At 37.4% G+C, this 21,912-nt stretch overlaps 1 protein-coding gene across 1 annotated transcript in view; it reads left to right on the forward strand.

The window, feature by feature from the left end:
- Positions 1-21,912, forward strand: part of WDPCP (WD repeat containing planar cell polarity effector) — a gene marked incomplete at both ends in the record, with an annotated part of 230,571 nt that overhangs the window by 94,023 nt on the left and 114,636 nt on the right. The window contains 3 exons of the mRNA XM_084234852.1: positions 2,453-2,641; positions 6,522-6,645; positions 15,130-15,193. Coding sequence (XP_084090978.1) covers positions 2,453-2,641; positions 6,522-6,645; positions 15,130-15,193 — 377 coding nt within the window. The remainder of the gene's footprint in view (positions 1-2,452; positions 2,642-6,521; positions 6,646-15,129; positions 15,194-21,912) is intronic.

Genomic DNA, 21,912 nt, shown 5'->3' on the forward strand with positions numbered 1-21,912 from the left:
AATCAGGGAAATGCAAATCAAAACTACCATGAGATACCATCTTACACCAGTGACAATGGCACATATTAAAAAAACTAGCAACAACAAGTGTTGGCGAGGGAGTGGAGAAAAAGGAACTCTTCTGCACTGTTGGTGGGTGTACAAACTGGTCCAACCACTATGGAGAGCTGTGTGGAGATTTCTGGACCTACTAAACATAGAGCTTCCATATGATCCAGCAATTCCACTCCTAGGTATTTACCCAAAGGACACAGAAACATCAATTCCAAAGAACACCTGCACCCCTATGTTTATAGCAGCACTATTTACAATAGCTAAGCTTTGGAAACAGCCCAAATACCCAAAAATAGATGACTGGATCAAGAAGATGTGGTACATATTTACCATGGAATATTACTCAGCATTCAAAAAAGATAAACACATGCCATTTGCAGCAACATGGATGGCGCTGGAAGGGATCATGCTCAGCGAAATAAGCCAGAAAGAAAAAGAAAAATACCGGATGGTCTCACTCATAGCAGGAATCTAGAAAACTTAAATAAGGGACCAGGAATATGAATATCTATAAGAAAGTGAATATCAAAATCAACAAAAATCTATGAACCAGAGACACTTTTGGGGGGTGGGTGGAGGGAGGGGAGTGATTGGGGTCAAAATGGGGGGGTTGCAATTATATGGGGAATATAAAAATAAAATTTATTATTAAAAAAACGAAAGAGATCAATATCAGGAATAATAGAGATCATTTCTTATTTCAACAGAAGAGATTAATCTCTAAATGTCAATTTAAAATTGATATGTGATATCTATGATGAATCAATTTAAAGTACTCATTAATAAAAACAGACTTTAAAGCATTTATATAATCACATTATATCTGTCATATATTTATACCCCCCCTTTTTTTTTTTAAAGATTTATTTATTTATACAAGAACCAGGTTACAGTCAGAAGCGTGGGAGGGTGAGAGAATTCACCAGAGCCAGAGCGGGGAACAGAACAGATAGACCGATGAAATACACTGCTGAGGGGAGCAGCGGGCACAGCAGGAAAAGTCTGCGCGCCATGTGGGACCCTTGCCGGCAGCCAGGGATCAAACTGGCGCTGCAGAGGCTGCGGGCAGCTTCACAGCCTAGCGCTCAACCGCTGCGCCACCTGGGAGGCCCACTCCCCCTTCATTTTAACAGTTGAAAACATGGGACTTACATGCAGGTCACAGCTTATGAAGGTTGTCAATAAGAATTTTGTTTGTATCAAAACCTTCTTTTTATTTTCATATTTTTAACTGCATCAGAGACATCCTAGCTTTATTAAAAGGCCTATACTACAGTCATAAAAACACAAAATGTTCCATCAATTTAATAACCCTCACCCTGCCCCCCAAAAAAACCCCAGTGGTGGAAAATTGAAGTGCCCTTTGACCAGGGGTGTGGGGGGCTATGTCTCATGGCACCATACCTTGCTTTTGATACATGTTGCTATGAGGTTGGGGGACAGCAATTGTCCTGTGGGAGCTACCTTTCACCAGGGTTGAGGACCCTCACTTCTTTTTGCTCAGCTTCTGCATGCAACCCATTTTGTCCAGCAGGCCAGAGGCAACACCTCATTGGGTTTGTAATAGTCAACCAGTAAAGTAATTCCTTGACACTGGGAGCCCAGGTTTTAATACTCTCCATGCTCAGGAGCTTGTCCATACCTTTCTCCAGCTCTGCCTGACAGTAATAGATTGAGTGAGTGGCTCTAGAATCTACTCCTCTGGGCTGAGGTGCTTCCATAGTTCCTTAAGTTCATACTTGACCATGATCTTCCCTTGGCACCTCACAGGAACGCGGTGGTCTGTGATGCCAGGGCCTTATCCTGTAGCCCCAGAAAAGCACTGCAAGAAGACTCTGAGACCTGGGCCCACTCTGTCCAGCCAGTGGGCCAGGGCCGCTGTTCACCATGGCAGCTCCAGGGCCAAGTGCATGGGTTGGGCCTCTCCTTGCGCTATGCCTCCACCCAGCTGCAAGGGCACCAGGTGGACTTGCCCAGGACTGCAGCAGCATGCGGAGCCCTGGGGCCTGGCCTGCCAGTAGCCACCCGCGGTCACCTCCCAAGCCGCCCCAAACCTTGTCTTTTAAATGTGCCAAAGAGACCTAAACAACTGTTTAGGGTTAGCTATTGTGGTTGTCCTAAAAATTATTTTCATGTTTATTGTATTTTAATATACAATGAAAGTTAGCTGATGATGTGCTGAATGATAAACATAAGCTAGATGGAGTTGGTAGGTGGCATACAAAATGAAAATTTAACCACAGAACCATATTAGTTTTCATCTTCAAAATCACACATTCCTAGCATTTATGAAGGAAATGATGGATTGCTGTTTTTTTTCTTAATGGAAAAGTTACTCTGTTTCTGTTGTTCTACTTTCTATTTTAAATTTCACTTGACTTTACTTTTTTTGTGACAGGTATCTTCACACGAGGACAGTTGGGCCTGGTAGACATTACCTTCCAGTACATTCACTGTGGTGAGATCTCTGAGGCAATCAACATCCTGAGCAGTATGAACTGGGACACTCTTGGCCACCAGTGCTTTATCTGTTTGAGTGCCATTGTCAACCATCTTCTTAGACAAAAGCTCACTCCAGAAAGAGAAGGTTAGATTTGAAATAGACTTTATAAATGGGTTTATGTTTACATAAAGCATATTTTATTGAGTCAGTTATTTTTGAGGATGTTTTGAGTTATTCGAGAGTAAAAGACAAAATTATTATTGCCTTTTTAAAACAAGGTTAGATATCAATTGATTCTTACTGTATAGAATTTGACAACTTTCCATATACTTACATTGGAACTCACAATGCTGTCCTTGTCCATTTCAATCTAAGTTCATGTGTAAAATATGCTCAGATTTCAAACTTGGATCAAGCATTTCACTGCTCTGTAGGGTCTGTATGACAAAAGCCACTAAACGAAAGTCCTTATTTCTCCCTCACTTTAAACATCAATATTTCTCTCACACCCCGGGTTTTTTTGTCTACACAGTAGTTCTTATCACTGTGTGGTGTGTGTGTGTGTGTGTGTGTGTGTGTGTGAATGTGAATGAATTGAAGCACAGGCTGCTTTCTTGTCTTCACTCCCTTCTTCCTGCTTAAATTTCCCTACTTTCCTTCAGTAAGTGATTTTGCCCATAGGATCTCAGATTATTATTGTCAAAAGAGAGACAATAGTATATTACATGTAATACTGAAAAAAAAATTCTATAGTCAATTATCCAGTTTATATTGTACTATATAAGTTATTCACTTAATGTAAAATGTACCTAAACTTACTTTTTTTTGTATTATCAAATTTTTTTAGATTAATCATCATTTAGAAAATTTGTGGGGTACAGCTTCCCACCCGAACATGTGACATGCTTCACTCATTCTCCACCAAGCTTCTAGTGCTACTACATACCATGTTTTCCCATTTTATCCTCTTCCTCTCCCCGCTTCGTCCCCAGTAATTTCCATATTTTTCACATAGTCTAGAAGTTATTTTTGTTTTACTTTGACTGTTTTCTGTGGTTAAGTACATCCTACAAATGAGTGCTATCACTAGGTAGTTGTCTTTCACTTTCTGAATTACTTCACTTAGCATAATCACCTGGAAATCCATGCATACTTGTCACAAAGGACATGATTTCATCATTTTTATATTTAAACTTTTTTTTAAGATTTATTTATTTTATTTTATTTATACAAGCACCGGGGCCTCCCCTGTGGCGCAGCGGTTGAGCGCTGGGCTGCGAAGCTGCCCGCGGCCTCTGCAGCGCCGGTTCGATCCCCGGCTGCTCCCCGGCCGCCAGAGGAGGGTCCCACATGGCGCGCAGACCTCTCCTGCCGCCCGCTGCTCCCCTCAGCTGTGTACTTCGGTCCTTCTTCCTGCTCTGCTCCCTGCTCTGGCTCTGGTGAATTCTCTCACCCTCCGGCGCATCTGACTGTACCCAATGCTTGTATAAATAAATCTTTAAAAAAAAAATTCTCCAGTGCCAGAGCAGGGAGCAGAACAGGCAGAAAGACCGAAGTACACTGCTGAGGGGAGCAGTGGGCACGGCAGGAGAGGTCTGCGCACCATGTGGGACCCTTGCTGGCAGCCGGGCATTGAACCGGTGCTACAGAGGCTGTGGGCAGCTTCACAGCCCAGGCTCAACCACTGCGCCACCAGGGGAGGCCCATATTAAAACATTTTTTCATTTGCATCTTTATTTCAAATTCTTTGCAATAAATATTGACATTAATAGTGGGAAATCATGCCACATGATTTGGTAACTTAAATCCAGGAAAGCACTAAATCTGTTGAAAGGATTTACTGGAGAGGGTTTTTTTTCCCTCCTGTTTTGTTTGCATGTTTACAGATTCTTTTATTCCATTTCATTATATTTTCAAAGTAAACAGGAAGTTGTTTAGATATAATCCTGTACATAACCATTATTTTAGTAATTTTAAACAATCAGTGAGTACATGTTCCAACAGGAAGCTTTCATCATAGAAGGTTCGCTCAGCTCACAAGAGGTTCACAATAAATAATGATGTTAATTAAATTCACTTTTGGGTAACAATTCAACCTATCTATGGAAATTCCAGTATTTCTCTAGTGAACAAAAGCCTAGCACCCTGTTTGACCCACAGTAGGTACTCAATGAATTTTAATTAAAAATAAAAAGTTTAACTTCAGAGTTTCATTAGGGGACTTCAAAGTTACCAGGTATTACTATAACATTTCTGCCTGTAGAAATATCTCATGTAATTATTTCTTAGTATTGGCACATTATCAGGACTGGGTATAGAGTAAAGAAAGCCTATGAAGGTACACCCCGTCTATACAAAAGAGCCTAACTTCACAGTTGTAAAAGAAAAGAAATATGGAGAATATAAAATTGAATCTCAGAACACTGAGAAATTGCTCGCACCTTAGTGAACTTGTGCTGTAAGATTGCTGTATTATAAGAAAGACTCTTAAGGAACTCACAAATGGGCATTAATAAAGGATATTTTCAAGGAACCATATTGGGAAGACAGGGAAATAAAAACTTGTATGATACTAGTAAAATAAAACTCAATGTTTGGTTATCAGAATAGGAATATTTTAAGTATGTGTGCACATATGTATACACATGCATTCCCCCCACCCCCGCCAAGTAACTACAAACACATTTCTAAGACATTCAGAATTCCTTTCTATTGAGATTTATTCTATCTAAATCTAGCAAATTTGACATGGTAATTTGTTTTCCTTTTATTAGTGGAACCCAGTGAGCTTTTATTTGTAACCATGTTGTGTTATCTTTGAGATCTTCATTTCTGCTTTAAACATCAAGCTGGGCTATCTAATGAATCTGTAACTGTGCTTGGAGTTACAAGTATTCCATAGGCTAGAACGTTTCAGATGTACGAAACATGCTGTCAAGAAAACAAGCAATGGCAAGAGAGTCTGGCTTGTTTTCATAATAACATTGCTGTATTCAATTTTAATCTGAATTGACTGCTGCTTTGAAAGAAAATACCCCTAAAGTTCATCTTACTTTACTGTCTAGATTTGAGATTTAAAAAAAGAAATTACTAACAGCTTAGCCAAGTCCATAGCAATTACTTTGATGAGGTATTTAATATTTTCAAACCCAAATATGCCTAAAACTAAAGAGTTTTACTAAATCAGGAATATTCAACCCGATGCTAGTAGCATAAAAATCAATGGCATCTTACTGTGAACAGTGTTGTTCTCATACATACTCATGTTCTTGCCATTTGGTAATTACATAACTTTCAGGTATTTCTGGGCAGAAACACAACCCCTTAGGCATGTCTTGGTAAAACTGTGAAGCAGGCAAATAAATCCTTTTTCTCCCAATCTCTGGTTTATCAAAAACCATTCTCCAATCCTTTCCTAGGAAGGTGTCAGTTGACCCAGCTCAAATTATCATGTTTTTCCCTCCCAGTGGTGTTAATTTTCACTCTTAGACAAAACCAAGAATCTTGTTGTTTAGGAAAGGATTTAGAGACAGTTAGGGATTTCCATGAGTTTTAAAAGTTTTAATAGATATTTTACTTCATAAAGCTGCTTTTATTTGTATTTTTTTAAACATTCGTAATACTGATTTCAGTTCCCAGTGCAGGAACCTTTTTTCCCTTCAGCTGAAGAGAGTTAAATGTTGAGTACACTGTGAGTTGATTTTACTGGAAATACTAGTTCAAACTGTGTTACTTTGATGAGTCACTGTTTTAATTACCCATTTGTGGTGAGAGGTTGGTTCATTATGAATTTCTTCAGTTTTGACAGCTTTTTGTTGCTCAGAGTCATTGTCAGCTTTGCCTCAAGTGAAAGTTTATATACAGGTTTGTTTTTGTACCAGCTGTCATATTTTAATTTCATCTTTCCTGCAACAAGCTCACATTTCATCCAAGTTTGCAAAACCTGACTGACTGCAAACATGAGTATTCTGTTGTAATTGAAGGAGTTTCACTTGTTTAGTGCTGCTATGTTTGAAATCCACAGCACAGCTTGAGGCAAGCCTTGGAACCTTCTATGCTCCAACAAGACCACTACTGGATACAACTATATTGGAATATAGAGACCAAATCAGCAAATATGCAAGACGATTCTTCCATCACTTGCTCAGGTGAATAGTATCTTTGAATTGATTAGTATTATACTGGTTATTATTTAAGAAAAGGTCTTTCATTAAAATAATATGATTGTTTCTAATAGCCCATCCACTAAGGGAAAAAATCTTCTCTTGATATTCTTAATTTCTTATTTTCCTTTCAACGAATATATTGAGTACTATTTAGGGCTTTTATATCATTACTGTACATTAATATAACATCCTTTTTAATATGGAAGTTAAAAATATGTAAAGTTGCAGATATATAAAACTGATTTATGATTTAATTGTGCTGTTAGCTCCTAGTTTTCATTGAAGCTAAAAATATGAATGTGCTGTTAAGTTCTGAGACAGTCATTGGTTTGCTTTTATTTCAAATTACCATAGAAAGATTTATCTGTTGTCCTCTCCTCTGTGACAAGTAACTGGCTTCACTGTACCTCTTTTCTCTGCTTTAAATGGGTAGTAAGCTTCCTTTAACCTTAGGGGTTATGTGAAAATTTAGGTAATTATGTCAAGAATTATTCTGAGAAAAGTACTTAGGAAGTTGAAGGATAAGTACAAACAGAATATTTCATAAAGTTTAAAAAATAGAGGAATAGGTATAGAAAGACTGACAGTATTCAGATATATGTCAATGGGTCAATATTATAAACTAAAGCAAAGAGTGATTAGCATGAGATTTTAGGAGAGAATGGAGTGGATTAAGAAAGAAATGATAGGAACAGGCACATGGAGTTTCCAAGGTACTCCATTTCTTAAGATGAATGGGGTCTATAACAGGGCCCATTAAAAATTACTCTTTTAGCTGAATATTTATTTTGTATATCTTATATAGATATCTTTATAACAGAAAGTAATAGAATTTTCACTCCATATACCGAAAGTATTACAGTGAGTTGAATTTAGACTTTCAATTTTTGTTTAGAATGTAACTTTTAGTTCTTTTTAACTCTTTCAAGCAATCTCAGATAAAGCCACATGTTTTGTTCCTCAGAACACTCTTGTTAAGATTGTATCATCACTTGACAAATGAGTCAACTATTTATAAAGTGGCACTTTGATCTCTATCCAGCAGTGAAGCCTTTGGAAAAGTCTTTTTTTAAACTGAGAAATGTTAATATATTTCAAGAATTAGGAATGTTGCCTTTTTTATCTAAATGACTTTAGCATTTCCGAAGAGTCCCTTCACTCTGAAGGAGGCAGTACTTTCTGTATGAACATATGGCCCAAAATACTGACAATGATGGCACATGTATATGAACTTAGGGCTTTAGTTTTTGCTCTTTGCCACTATTTTGTTTTCTGTTTCTGGGGAATATGAACGAATTCACCTCCTGCTGGAAGATCCCAGAGAGATTAGCATGAATCAAGAAGACATTTTGGAAGCATATTCTTGGTGGCCTCACAATGTCTCTGGCCTCTCAGATTTAACCCAGTCATTTGGCTGTGCATAAGCATTGCATTTCATAAGCTGCTGGCTGTAAAATGCTCATTCTGCTAATAATAACACTACTAGTGTACATATTTTTTATTGGTTTTCTGCAGATGCAGCATTATAATTATTCTTTGGCTGTACTTTGATGAGGTCACTAATATCATCATTATTATACTCTAGCTTTTCTTGTGTGATTATATCTGGAATTGAACATTTTCTCTCTATAATAGACTTTTCATATTTCCTTTTTTGCATATTTTACTTCTGTTTCAGTTATATATAGTAAGTATACATAAATTCTTTTGACAATAGGCTATCTATGACATTATTTTTAAAAATGGTAACTTCAGAAGACATAAAATGAGTTAGCTTCAGTTGGAACCATTATTTTGTTTAATTGGTTGCTAAGAAATTCTCCCTAGAGAAGGAGAAACAGGCCACATACTTTTCTGTATTTGTCTAGTACTAGAATTGTAGTACTCCCTCTCTTTTGGTTTGCTAGTATTTTTTTTTTAAGATTTATTTATTTTTATATAAGAGCTGGGGTATAGGCCAGAGGCGTGGGGGGTGGTGAGAGGATTCACCAGAGACAGAGTGGGGAGCAGAACAGGCAGAAGGACCAAAATACACTGCTGAGGGGAGCAGCAGGTGTGACAGGAGAGGTCTGCTGCGCCATGTGGGATTCTCACCGGCCCGCTGGGATCGAACCTGTACTGCGGCAGCAGACATCTTCACGGTGCTGCGCTCAACCCACTGCACCACCAGGGAGGCCCTGGTTTGTTAGTATTTTAATACTCTAAAAAAAGTTACTAGATAATGGAGTCTTTAAGTAAAGATCATCATAAGAAATTTTAAATTTGGGCCTCCCCTGGTGGCGCAGCGGTTGAGTGCTGGGCTGCAAAGCTGCCCGCAGCCTCTGCAGCACCAGTTCAATCCCCGGCCACAGGTGAGGGTCCCACATGGCGCGACAGATGTCTCCTGCCCTGCTCACTGTTCCCCTCAGCAGTGTTCATCAGTCTGCCTGTTCTGTTCCCCGCTCTGGCACTGGTGAATTCTCTCACCCTCCTGCGCTTCTGACTGTACCCAGTGCTTGTATAAATAAATAAATAAATCTCTTTTTTAAAAAAAAAGAAATTTTGGGCCTCCCCGGTGGCGCAGCGGTTGAGCTCTGGGTTGCGAAGCTGCCCGCGGCCTCTGCGGCGCCGGTTCAATCCCTGGCTGCTCCCCGGCCACCGGAGGAGGGTCCCACATGGCGCGCAGACCTCTCCTGCCGCCCGCTGCTCCCCTCAGCAGTGTACTTCGGTCCTTCTGCCTGCTCTGCTCCCCGCTCTGGCTCTGGTGAATTCTCTGACCCTCCCGCGCTTCTGACTGTACCCAGTGCATGTATAAACAAACAAACAAACAAACAAATAAATAAAAAAACATGCCTCTATAAAAATAAATAAATAAATAAAAGAAAAAAAAGAAATTTTAAATTCAAGTGAAGAAGAGGACCTCATGGAGAGTGGTATGAGCCTAAGACCACATCCTCGTAAAGCTGAGAACATTTTTTCATATGCCTGTTGGCCATTTGTATTTCCTCTTTGGAGAAGTTTCTTTTTAGCTCTTCTGCCCGTTTTTTGACTGGATTATTTTCTTTATTTTTGTTGAGTCTCTTCAGCTCTTTGTAGATTTTTGTAATCAGTTCTTTATCATTAATGTTGTGTGCAAAAATGTTCTCCCAGTCGGTGGGGTTTCTCTTTGTTTTGGTTATTGTCTCTTTTGCTGTGCAGAAGCTCTTTAATTTGATGTAGTCCCAGCTGTTTATCTTTGCCTTCACTGTCACTGCTTTGGGTGATGTGTCTGTAAAGATGTCTTTGAGGTGCATGTCATGTAGTGTTTCGCCTATATTTTCTTCTATATATTTTATGGTTTCAGGTCTTATGTCTAGTTCTTTAATCCATTTTGAGTTGGTTTTTGTGCATGGGGTAAGGTAGTAGTCAAGCTTCATTCTTTTGCATGTAGTGACCCTGTATTCCCAGCACCATTTATTTTATTTTATTTTTTTAAAGATTCATTTAGTTATTTATACAAGCACTGAGTACATTCAGAAGCGTGAGAAGGTGAGAGAATTCACCAGAGCCAGAGCAGGGAGCAGAGCAGGCAGAAGAACGGAAGTACACTGCTGAGGGGAGCAGCGGGTGGCAGGAGAGGTCTGCGTGCCATGTGGGATCCTCCTCCGGTGGCCGGGGAGCAGCTGGGGATTGAACCAATGCTACAGAGGCTGCAGGCAGCTTTGCAACCCAGCGCTCAACCGCTGCGCCACCAGGGAGGCCCCCAGCACCATTAATTGAACAAACTTTCTTTGCTCCAGTGCATATTCTTTGCTCCTTTGTCAAAGATTAGTTGACCATAAATCTGTGGGTTTATTTCTGGGTTTTCTATTTGGTTCCATTGGTCCATGTGTCTGTTCTGGTTCCAATACCATGCAGTTTTGATTATTATGGCTTTGTAATATAGTTTGAAATCTGGGAGAGTGATGCCTCCATTCCCTTCTTTTTTTTTCAGGAGGGTTTTGGCTATTCAGGGTTTTTGGTGGCTCCATATGAATTTCATCAATATTTTTTCTATTTCTTTGAAGAATGACATTGAAATTTTAATTGGAATAGCATTGAAGATTGTAGATTGCAGCACTGCGATCTGTAAATTGCTTTTGGTGTGATGGCCATTTTGATAATGTTAATTCTTCCAATCCATGAGCAGGGGATGTCTTTCCATTTCTTTGTGTCTACTTCTATTTCTTTTAACAGTGTTTTATAGTTTTCTTTGTATAGGTCCTTTACTTCTTTTGTTAGGTTTATTCCCAGGTATTTGATTGTTTTTGTGTCAATAATAAAAGGCATGGTTTTCTTGATTTCTTCTTCTTCAGATTTATTGTTTGCGTATAGGAAGGCTACTGATTTTTGTGCATTGATGTTGTATCCTGCCACTTTACTAAACTGATTCATTAGTTTAATTAGTTTTTCTGTGGAGTTTTTGGGGTTCTCTATGTATAGTATCATATCATCTGCAAATAGTGATAGTTTGACTTCTTCCTTGCCTATTTGAATTCCTTGTATGTCTTTCTCTTGTCTTATTGCTCTGTCTAGGACTTCCAGTATTATGTTGAAATGCAGTGGTGAGAGTGGACATCCTTGTCTTGTTCCAGATCTTAATGGGAATGCTTTCAGCTTTTCACCATTGAGAATGATATTGACTGTGGGGTTGTCATATATGGTCTTTATGATGTTGAGGTATGTTCCTTGTATCCCGAGAATTTCAAGGGCCTTTATCATAGATGATTGTTGTACTTTGTTGAATGCTTTCTCAGCATTTATGGATATTATCATATGGTTTTTATGCAATATTCCTTTCAAATCATTGGTTTTTTAATTTTTAAGGTAGATGCCTGGGAGTGGAATTTCTGGGTAATATGGCAGATACACTTTTATTCTTTTGCGAAAGCTCCAGTCTACAGTCCCACCAGCAATGTGGGAGGGCTTCCTTATCTCTCCATCCTTGCTAGCACTTGTTGGTTTTGGTCTTTTTGATATGGGTCATTTTCATTGGTGTGAGGTATCTCACTGTAGTTTTGATTTGCATTTCCCTGATCATAAGTGATGATGAGTATTTTTTCATGTGTCTGTTTGCTGTCTGTATGTCTGCTTTGGAGAAGTGCCTGAGTAGCTCTTATGCCCATTTGTTTGACTGGGTTGTTTTCCTTTTTTTCAGTTGTGTGAGTTCTTGGTAGAGCTTCCATATCAGCTCCTTTTCAGATATATGCTGTGCAAATATTTTCTCCCATTTAGAAAGGATATCTTTTTTTTTAAGCTACTATTTCTTTCATCTTGCAGAAGCGTTTTAATTTAATGTAGCCCCAGTTGTCTATATTCTCTTATTTTTCTTGCTGTTGGAGAAGACTCCCTCAAGACATCATTGAATCTTGTTGCAAAGTATTTTGCCTATGTTTTTATATATTATGGTTTCAGGTCTTACATCCAAAGTCTTTTATCCATTTTGAATTGATTTTTGTATATAGTGTGAGAGAGTGGTCTAATGTCGTTCTTTTGCATGTGGCTTTCCGGTTTTCCCAACACCAGTTATTGAAGAAGCTATCCATATTCCAGTGTATGTTCTTGATTCCCTTTGTTGTAGATTAACTGTCCATATGACAATGGATTTATCTCAGGGTCCTCAATTCTACTCCACTGGTCTGTGTGTATCTGTTTTTGTTCCAATACTATCCTTTAAAAATGAATGAGTGCAAAAGAATGAAACTGGCTACTATCTCATCCCATGCATAAAAACTAACTCAAAATGTATAAAAGAATTGAACATAAGACCTGAAACCATAAAATATTTGGAAGAAAATATAGGTAAAACACTACATGACATACCTCTCAGTAACATCTTTAAAGACACATCCCCCAAAGCAAAGAAAGTTAAGAAAAAGATAAATAGCTGGGGTTACATCAAACTGAAAAGTTTCTGTACAGCAAAAGAGACATTAGCCAACACAAAGAGATATCCTACTGATTGGGAGAAAATTTTTGCACTCCATACAACTGTTAAGGGACTGATCACAAAGATCTACAAAGAACTCACACGACTCAACAAAAAGTATACAATCCAGTCAAAAAAGGGCAGAAGAGCTAAAAAGACACTTCTCCAAAGAGGAAATATATGAACAACAAATATATAATAAAATGTTCAACATCACTTATAATCAGGGAAATATAAATCAAAACTACAATGAGATGTTACCTCACACCAGTGAGAAGGGCACATAGTGAAAAACTGGCAACAAATGCTGGTGAGGATGTGGAGCAAAAGGAACTCTCCTACACTACTGGTGGGAATGTAAACTGGTCCAACCACCATGGCAAGTTGGGTGAAGTTTCCTCAAATTACTGAAAATGAAACTACCATAATGACCCAGCAATTCCACTCTTAGGAATCTACCCAATGAACACAAAAAAACATTAATTTGAAAGGAAGCCTGCACTCCTATGTTTATCACAGCACTATGTACAATAGCTAAGATATGGAAATGACCTAAATGCCCAAAAAAACAGATGAGTGGATCAAGAAGATGTGGTAGATATACACAGTGGAATACTACTCAGTAATCAAAAAGATAAACTCTTTATGGCCATTTCTTAGAACTGTTTATCAAGTAAATCACTCCTCTCTCTTTCACTAAGTTTTTTTCTTCCTGGTTGTTTCATTTGAAACATATTCCTGTATTTCCTTATTTTGCTAGATCGTTTGTTTGTGTTCCTATATATTAGATAAAATAGCTACCTCCCCAGTCTTAGGAGTGACTCCATGTAGTGATGCAGAGGGAGATTGCAAATAAGGCACCCACCAGCCTTTGTTCCTTGAGAGCACCTCTTTAGGCCACTAGATGTGTTACAAACCTGAAGCCTGCCCCTCAGACTAAAAATGTCAGGACAAGTAAAGGGATCTCTTTCATGGAAAGACTTGGGTGTTTTTCAGTCCGCTGTCTCTGCAGTGCCCTGAGGATGGTAATCTGCCAAGAACTGTCTCTCCAATTTTTACAGTCTCGTGAAACTCAGGAATGTAAGCTCCCGACCCCTTGGCCTGCATAACCAGGTGATCAAGGGATGTTCTCTCAGTGGAAAAATGAACTAGGAAAGAAAACTAAGAAGATGAAGTCTATGAAATAGAAAAAAAAAAATGACAACCCAAATGCAAAGAAAGAGAGTGGGATTTAATAAGGGTTAAATACAGCCAAAAGGGCACGTAAAATGAGAACTTATCTTTATGTTTGATCATTAGAAAATAGATAACTACTATTGAAACACTGCAGTGGAATGGGGACAAATGCAAAATGGCTGTACATGTACTGGCAAGCAGGACAATTTGCTTATCCTCTGGCCTCTTCTCATTAGCTCTCACCTACACCAACTAGGCAATAAATCAGTAACCTATCTGAAACCAGACACTCTTCAAGTAAATGCAATTGCCTTCTGATCTTCCATAGTTGAGTAAAAATACTAGTAAGAAGGATCATTGAGAGATGGGGATAATAGCAATCAAACACACTCTGGAAATTGTGAAGTATCTCAGGTTCTGGACTTAGCAACTAATAGGTAATAATGTCTTGTTTGAATTTTAATTATCTTAGCTACTTTAATATGTGATCTGTTAATAATATAATTAGAATCTTTTCTGGTAAGATTTATTTGAAATCTCATGTTTTATTACCATAGTTCCCAATACAAAATGAAAAACAAAACACAGAGTTGTTTAGTTAACTGCTGATTTTAAAGTCAGAAAATTGTAGTTTTATCTGTATAAATCTCAGCACTCAGACCAAATAAAGATGACCCATCCTTCCAAAAACTTGTGCAATGTTCATGACATGATTTTCTCTCAGGATCTTAAACTTCTATAAATGTGATTAACTTACACTGCTGTTTTCATGTATCTTAGCCAAAATTTAAGCCTTTACAAAGAAAATTCTCAAAAAGTAAACTATAGGAAAGCATATGATTATGAAAAGTAAGTAGAAAGGTAATATTAAAAAAATACTTAGAAACCATTTATATTGTTATTTTACAATGTAAAATGCAGCCTAAATTGTATTTTTCCAAAATGCACAAATATAAGACTTTTATAATAATGCAACAGTTGACTTTTTAACTTTTACCCAAGAAACCCAAAAGTATATAGTTACATGATGTAGTAATGACTCTTCCTATATTCTCCAAATCCCCAAACTTTTTTCTTACAAAACACAAAAAGTAAAAAACTATGAGAAGCACTGCCCTACGTTCAGCATTACCTACTCTGAGTTATACTTACCCATGAAAGTTGCTCTGATGGCCTCAACAGGCGCTGTGCTTCACTTAGCTCCTGCAAAGTGCAGTAACACTTCACATATGGAAGATCCTAGCAGGCTAAATCCCTTCTGTTTGAAAATATTTTTCCCATCACAACAAAAACAGTAACACATAAACAGTGTTCTACTTTTATATAGTTTTGTTCACAACTAACATAACATTTCTTCCTTGTAGGTATCAGAGATTTGAAAAGGCATTTCTACTAGCTGTTGACATTGGTGCTCGTGACCTGTTTATGGTGAGTCATTCTCAGAGATGATTTTGTGCATTCAGTTCTAAGGCTGAGTAAGTTGTCAGCTTTTGTGGCCATTAAAAAGGATTAGTGTCATTTGTGCCTTCGATACACTGTGGGAAAGCATTATTCCATCTTGGCTTGCAGCTTTGCCTTCATAGAACTGGTCAATAGCCATCTAGTTGCTTTTGACTTGTTGACATTTTTCGTTGCCAAGGTCCAAAGGACTTTTTATGTTTTTCTAAGAATTTATAATTCTTGAACTTTTCTCTTCATGTACCTTGATGTAAGGGGATGACATCTTTCTATCTAATAAGCTTAAATGTCTTTCTAATCCATTCTCTGAAGAGGTATAGTTGCAGGAGCCAGGACATAGGGCAAAACAGATCCCATAGATCTTTAATATGCTCATTTGGCTCTTCATTTTAGTGAGAAAAAACAAAATCATTAATGTTCCCACTTGTGTTTTTAAAGTAACCACGGTGCAAAGTGGATCTATGGAGTTAGAAAATCACATACACATTAACCCTCTTGTATTAGCTACAGAAGCTACAGAAGAGAAAACTTGATCAGGTTCATACAGATACTTGTATTCTGTATCAGGTTCTTACAAGATTTTTCACCACAAAGCACAGTGAAATTAGATCAACAAAGATGGGGTTTCTTTCTTGCATATTCTACTTCACAGAGATTTCATTGTTGCCAAACAATAAAACAAAAACTTCTAGAAAACAACATCTGGAAGGCTCTTTTCTTGAATCTTAGGCACAATGAAGATACTTTGTAGTTTAAATTAAGCTTTGATGCTTTAAATGTTAATATGGGGTTGTGACATTAGGTCATTTGTCTTTGGAATAACTTTATTTAAATTCTAACTGCATATCCTTCATTTAAATTGTGCTTTCACTGGTCATGAAAAAAAATTTAATTACTTTCACAAGTATGAACCTTCTGCTATTTGTCATTTGTATTTGTTATGTCTAATTGAAGACATTAGTATATTGAGGGGAAGGTGTTACTATTTTCATCAGAAGCTATGCATACAAACATCACAATGTCAGAAATTTAATTACAACACTTAAGATTTTTCTGACCCCATTGACTTTTCCATTTTTATCTCTATCTCTTCACCTCTTCCATTTACCCAATCAAGGTTTTTGCTTTTTTTCCCCATATTTCTTTATTTTTTAGATCTGTAGTGTCCATCTTTTTTCTAGCTAGATAAAAACCAAAGACATAAAAAGTATTTAAATGTTTAGTGTCTGGCAAATTTTTCCTCTTGGTGTTTTATGTTATTCTCTGATTTCTACTGCTTTAAGTATTAGTTACTATTACCTAATCAAGGCCATGATCTCAACTGTTTTTCAATTCATATCTATTTTAGTATTTAGTCTCAGTCTGTAATATAACGAAATTGTCCATGTTTGTTTAAATTTCTTTTAATGCAAAGAGCTTTTTTACTGAACCTAACTAGATGGTTTTTATGTATAAAAGATGAGAAAAGTTTTACTTTCTTTTTATTTGCAAAAGTCAATAGTCATTATTTAGAACACTGAATCTTTGAGCATTAACACCTAAAAGAAACTTCCATTTAAGCTCATGAATATACTATATAGATTCAAAGCACCATGTTGAAATAGTTTAAAAGAATATACAATGTTTTCTAATATAGCAACTCTTACTACTTAAATTAGCCATTTAGAGATCTACAGGTCTAACCCTATACTGAAAAATATTAACCTCATTTAAATTGAAAATTTTATAAAATAAACAGAATTAATCCCATTTATGACTCTATTTTCTACTCCCAACATACCACTTCTTAAAAGACTAAAAATAATACCATATGGAACATAGGGGAATAGATATAAAAAAAGTATCAATTAATCTGCAAATAGTCCTTAATATTTACATCTATCAGTGATAGAGAAAGACATATAGCATAACATCAGTAGGCTTCGAATATTTAAAATGCAGTATGAGGATGCTCCACCTGAGGAAGAGGACCATCTACATTATACTGCAGCCTAAGAAATACTATTTCAACTAGGGTTCAGCACACTATGGCCTGCCAGAGAAATCCAACCCCCAAATGTCTTTATGCAATTTAAACCTTTGAAAAAATTCAAAAGAGAAACAATATTATTATAACACACTTAAAAATACACAATATATAAACTCAAATTTTAGTGTCCATGTGAAGTTTTATTGGAATACAGATGAACTCATTTGTTTATGAACAGTGGCCGCTTTTGCTTTACAATCACAGGGTTAAGTAATTGCAAGAGACCATATGTCTTATATAGTCTAGAGTATTTACTGTCTGACCCATAACCAAAAAATTAGACATTCAGTCACAGTAACTATAATTTATAATTCACTCTATTTAAAAACTTTCTTGTTGCTGGGCCTCCCCGGTGTCGCAGCGGTTGAGTGCTGGGTTGCGAAGCTGCCCGCAGCCTCTGCAGCACCGGTTTGATCCCCGGCTTTTCCCCAGCCACTAGAGGAGGATCCCACGTGTCGCGCAGACCTCTCCTGCCAGGGACCAGCCTCGGCAAAATGTCGTGTCAGGGGTTCCTGAAAGGATGAGACAGCGTCGTTGGCCAAAAACGAAAGGACTGAGGGGAAGGGGACAAGGTAGAATGAGGAGACACTGACACTTGGTGAGGTGCTAGTATCTTCTGCTGAGAGGCTCAGCAGGTTATTTATACATTTTTTGCAAGCGTTGAGATTACATTATCATGTGCATAGAAACAGAGCAGAAACAATCGGTGCATCTCTTTTTCCATAGGCTTTTGGCCACCAAAGGGCTCTCAGTAAGAAGGCAACCTTCAAGGTTAATAAAAAACTAAGCCTTACACTAAAACTCATTGTTTCAGCCAAACAATAACCTAAGATAGTAGATAGCCGCCAGTACATCCCTATCAGCCAAAGCCTAAGCAAGAAAAGACTCCTCTTATTCGCATGGCCTTCAGCTGGGGACCGGCTGCTACTCAGCTATCAGAACTTTTTTCTATTTAGAAACTCCTAACTCAAATAGCTTCATTTAAAAACTTTCCCAAGAAACTTCAAGAGAAGGCAAAAGAAGGACCCACTACAATTGTTGTGCTGGATTGCCTGTCAGGCATGCACAACAAACCATCTTCTATTGTCAAGTGGGCCAAACTGCCCAACAACTAATTTCTTTTTTTTTTTTTATATATATCTTTCATTTTTTATAATAAATTTTATTTTTATATTCCCCATACAATTGCAACCCCCTTATTTTGACCCCAATCCCTCCCCTTCCACCCCCTACCCCCCATAGAGTATCTCTGGTTCATAGTTTTTTCCAACAACTAATTTCTAAACAGACAGTTTTCCGTGCCATTTACTTACAGTATGCTGATACATATAATTTATTGCCTAATATACTTTCTGATAAATTTTTCTCTCTCTATGACCAAGAACAAAAAGCAAAGGGATGCCAGATCTTCAGCCCCATGGTGTGAGGCCCTTTCTCTTAGCTGCTTGTCAGTATCCTATCTGGCTGGGGCAACAAGACCCCCTGCAGCACTCTCCTGCCACCGGCTGCTCCCCTCAGCAATGTACTTCAGTCCTTCTGCCTGCTCTGCTCCCCGCTCTGGCTCTGGTGAATTCTCTCACCCTCCCGTGCTTCTGACTGTACCCAGTGCTTGTATAAATAAAAATAAATAAATCTTTAAAAAAAAAAAAAACTCTTCAAAAAAAATTCAAAAAAAAAAAAACTTTCTTGTTGCTTTTGGAATATATTCTAATTCTGGGGGGCCTTTCTGATGGGGTTAAAGTCTCAACAATATCAAGCTATTGCCAGAAACTATAGCATGAGCCTGATCCCTGGGCTGGGAGCTACCTCACATATGGCATGATAGACCTCTCTTGTCTTGCCCATTTGTCCCCTTAGCAGTATAGTTCGGTAGATCTGCCTGTTCTGCTCTGCCTTTGGTGAATCCTCTCACCCACCTCCCCACATTTCTGGCCTACACCCCAGTTCTTATATGGATAAAAAAAAAATAAATCTTAAAAAAAATTCTAATTCCTTAATATAGCATGTAAAGCCCTTCCAGTCTCATCTCTCTGCTTTCTTACAGTTCTGGGAAATATACTGTACTCCTTATTCCATCCAGACTGTGTTAAGGAGTTTGGATTTATTCTTATTTCAAATCAGCCTATATCTTGGTTTAAGGAAATACATGGAATTTGGGTCAGAAGTCCCCTTCATGGTCAGTAAATTTGGCATTTTAAAACGTGTAAATGATAATAATATAGTATAAATTCATTAGGTTGTTTTTTATTTTCAGTGGGAATAATGTATATGAAAGTATTTTGTAAACTTGGTACAATGTGCTATTATGAGAGGGCAACTATTGTAATTACATGCCTGTTGCAAGTGGGGAAAAAATGAAGATCTCAAAGAAGGCCTGAATTATATAAATGTAAGGGAATGGATAATTTGGAAGCAAAATCAAAATAATTTATCAAACCCTTAGATGAAAATAGAGTATTTTTGATTATAAGAATAATCTTATAATAAAAAGAAATATACACCATAAAAATATAAAGAACAAAGCAAAAAATGGCTTTAAATCTTCCTTTCCAAAAATAATGAATATCCTCTAAAACAGTTCTCAGTACTAAAAGAGAAGTTATAAATGCAGTTCAGACCTACATTAAGAAACAAAATCTGGGCCTCCCTGGTGGTGCAGGCGGTTGAGCAGCACACTGTGAAGCTGTCCACAGCTTCTGCAGCACGGGTTCGATCGTGGCCAGCCATGCGAGAATGCCACATGGTGAAGCAGACCTCTCCTGTCTTGCCCACTGCTCCCCTCAGCAGTGTATTTCATCAGTCTGCCTGTTCTGCTCCCAGCTCTGTCTCTGGTGAATCCTGTCACCCTCCCACACCTCTGGCCTATACCCCAGCTCTTGTGTAAGTAAAATAAATCTTACCAAAAAAAAAAAAAAAACACATTTTCAAGCAATTTAACCTTGCCTAAAATAATCTAAAAATGAACAAATAAAGTCAAAAGTTAGTAGAAGGAAGGAAATAACAAAAATTAGAATGAAAATAGATGAAATAGAAACCAAAAAGATAATACAAAAGACCAGAGAACCCAAGAGTTAGTTCTTTGAAAAGATAAAATCAACAAAACTTTAGCTAGGCTCATAAGAGGAAATTTTAATAAACAGAATTGAAAAATGAAAGAGGAGAAATTATAAAAGATACCACAGGAATACAGAGGGGTCATACGAGATTACAATGAACAACTAATTTCCAATAAATTTGATAATCTTGAAGAAATGGATACATTTTTTAGAATGATGAAGTTTATCAAAACTGAAGCAAGAAGAAACAGAAAATAAATATAGACTTATCATAATTGTTGAAACTGAAACCATTTCAAAATCTTTCGAAAAACAAAAATCCAGGACCACATGGCTTTACAAGTAAATTCTATTGAACCTTCAAAGAATAAATTATTTCACTCAAACTTTTTCAAAAAGAGGAGGGAAACTTACCATTCCATGAGACCAACATTATATTAATACTAAAATGAGACAAGAACATCACAATAAAAGAAAACCTATAGACAAATAACTGATAAATATAGATTTGAAAACTCTCAACAAAATACTAGCTAACCAAATTCAACAATATATTAAAAGGATCATACACTACCACCAGGTGGGATTTATTCCAGGGATACATGTAAATAATGCACCACATCAACAAAAGGCAGGACAAAATTCACATCACATCAGCAGACACAAAGAAAGATACAGCACCCATATGATTAAAAAAATAATCACTTTAACAAAAAGGTGTAGAAGGAACACACCTCATCAAAATAAAAGTTACATACTACAGATCTGCAACCAATATGATACTTATTTGTGAAAAACTGAAAGTCCTTTCCTAAAGATCAGAAATACTGCAAGGATGTCATTTTCATCACTAATAAAAAAAATTTTATTTTGTATTAGAGGTCTTAGAGTCTAAGCAATTAAACAACAAGAAATAGAAGGTATATCCAGATTGGGAGTGAAAAAATGAAATTAGTGTTATTTGCAGACAATATAATACATTGGGTTATCAGAAAAGTCGTGGCGTAATTTTTTTTGTTTTTCAAGAAAAATATGTCATGACTTTTCCAGCAACCCAATATATAGAAAACACTGAAAAATCCAACAAAAAACCTTCTAGAAACAATAAATGAGTAAGTAAAGTCACAGACTACCAAATCAAAATACAAAAACTGGTTGCATTCCTATATGCAAAAAGTGAATTAGAAGAGTAATAAATCAAGAAAATGGGGCCTCCTCAGTGGCACAGCGGTTGAGCGCTGCTGGGTTGTGAAGCTGGGTTGCAAAGCTGCCCACAGCCTCTGCAGCGCTGGTTCGATCCCTGGCTGCTCCCCGGCCACCGGAGGAGGGTCCCACATGGCGTGCAGACCTCTCCTGTCACACCCGGCTGCTCCCCTCAGCAGTGTACTTCGGTCCTTCTGCCTGTTCTGTTCCCTGCTCTGGCTCTGGTGAATTCTCTCACCCTCCTGCACTTCTGACTGTACCCAGTGCTTGTATAAATAAGTAAATCTTTAAAAAAAAAAAAAGAAAAAAAAAGTTACTGGAATGAAAACAGACACACAGACAAATGTAAACAGATTTTAGAGTCCATAAATAAACTCACACTTATATGGCAATTTGTCTAT

The sequence above is a fragment of the Talpa europaea genome, assembly GCF_964194135.1.
Source record: "Talpa europaea genome assembly, chromosome: 6".
In the NCBI taxonomy this organism is placed as follows: Eukaryota; Metazoa; Chordata; class Mammalia; order Eulipotyphla; family Talpidae; genus Talpa; species Talpa europaea.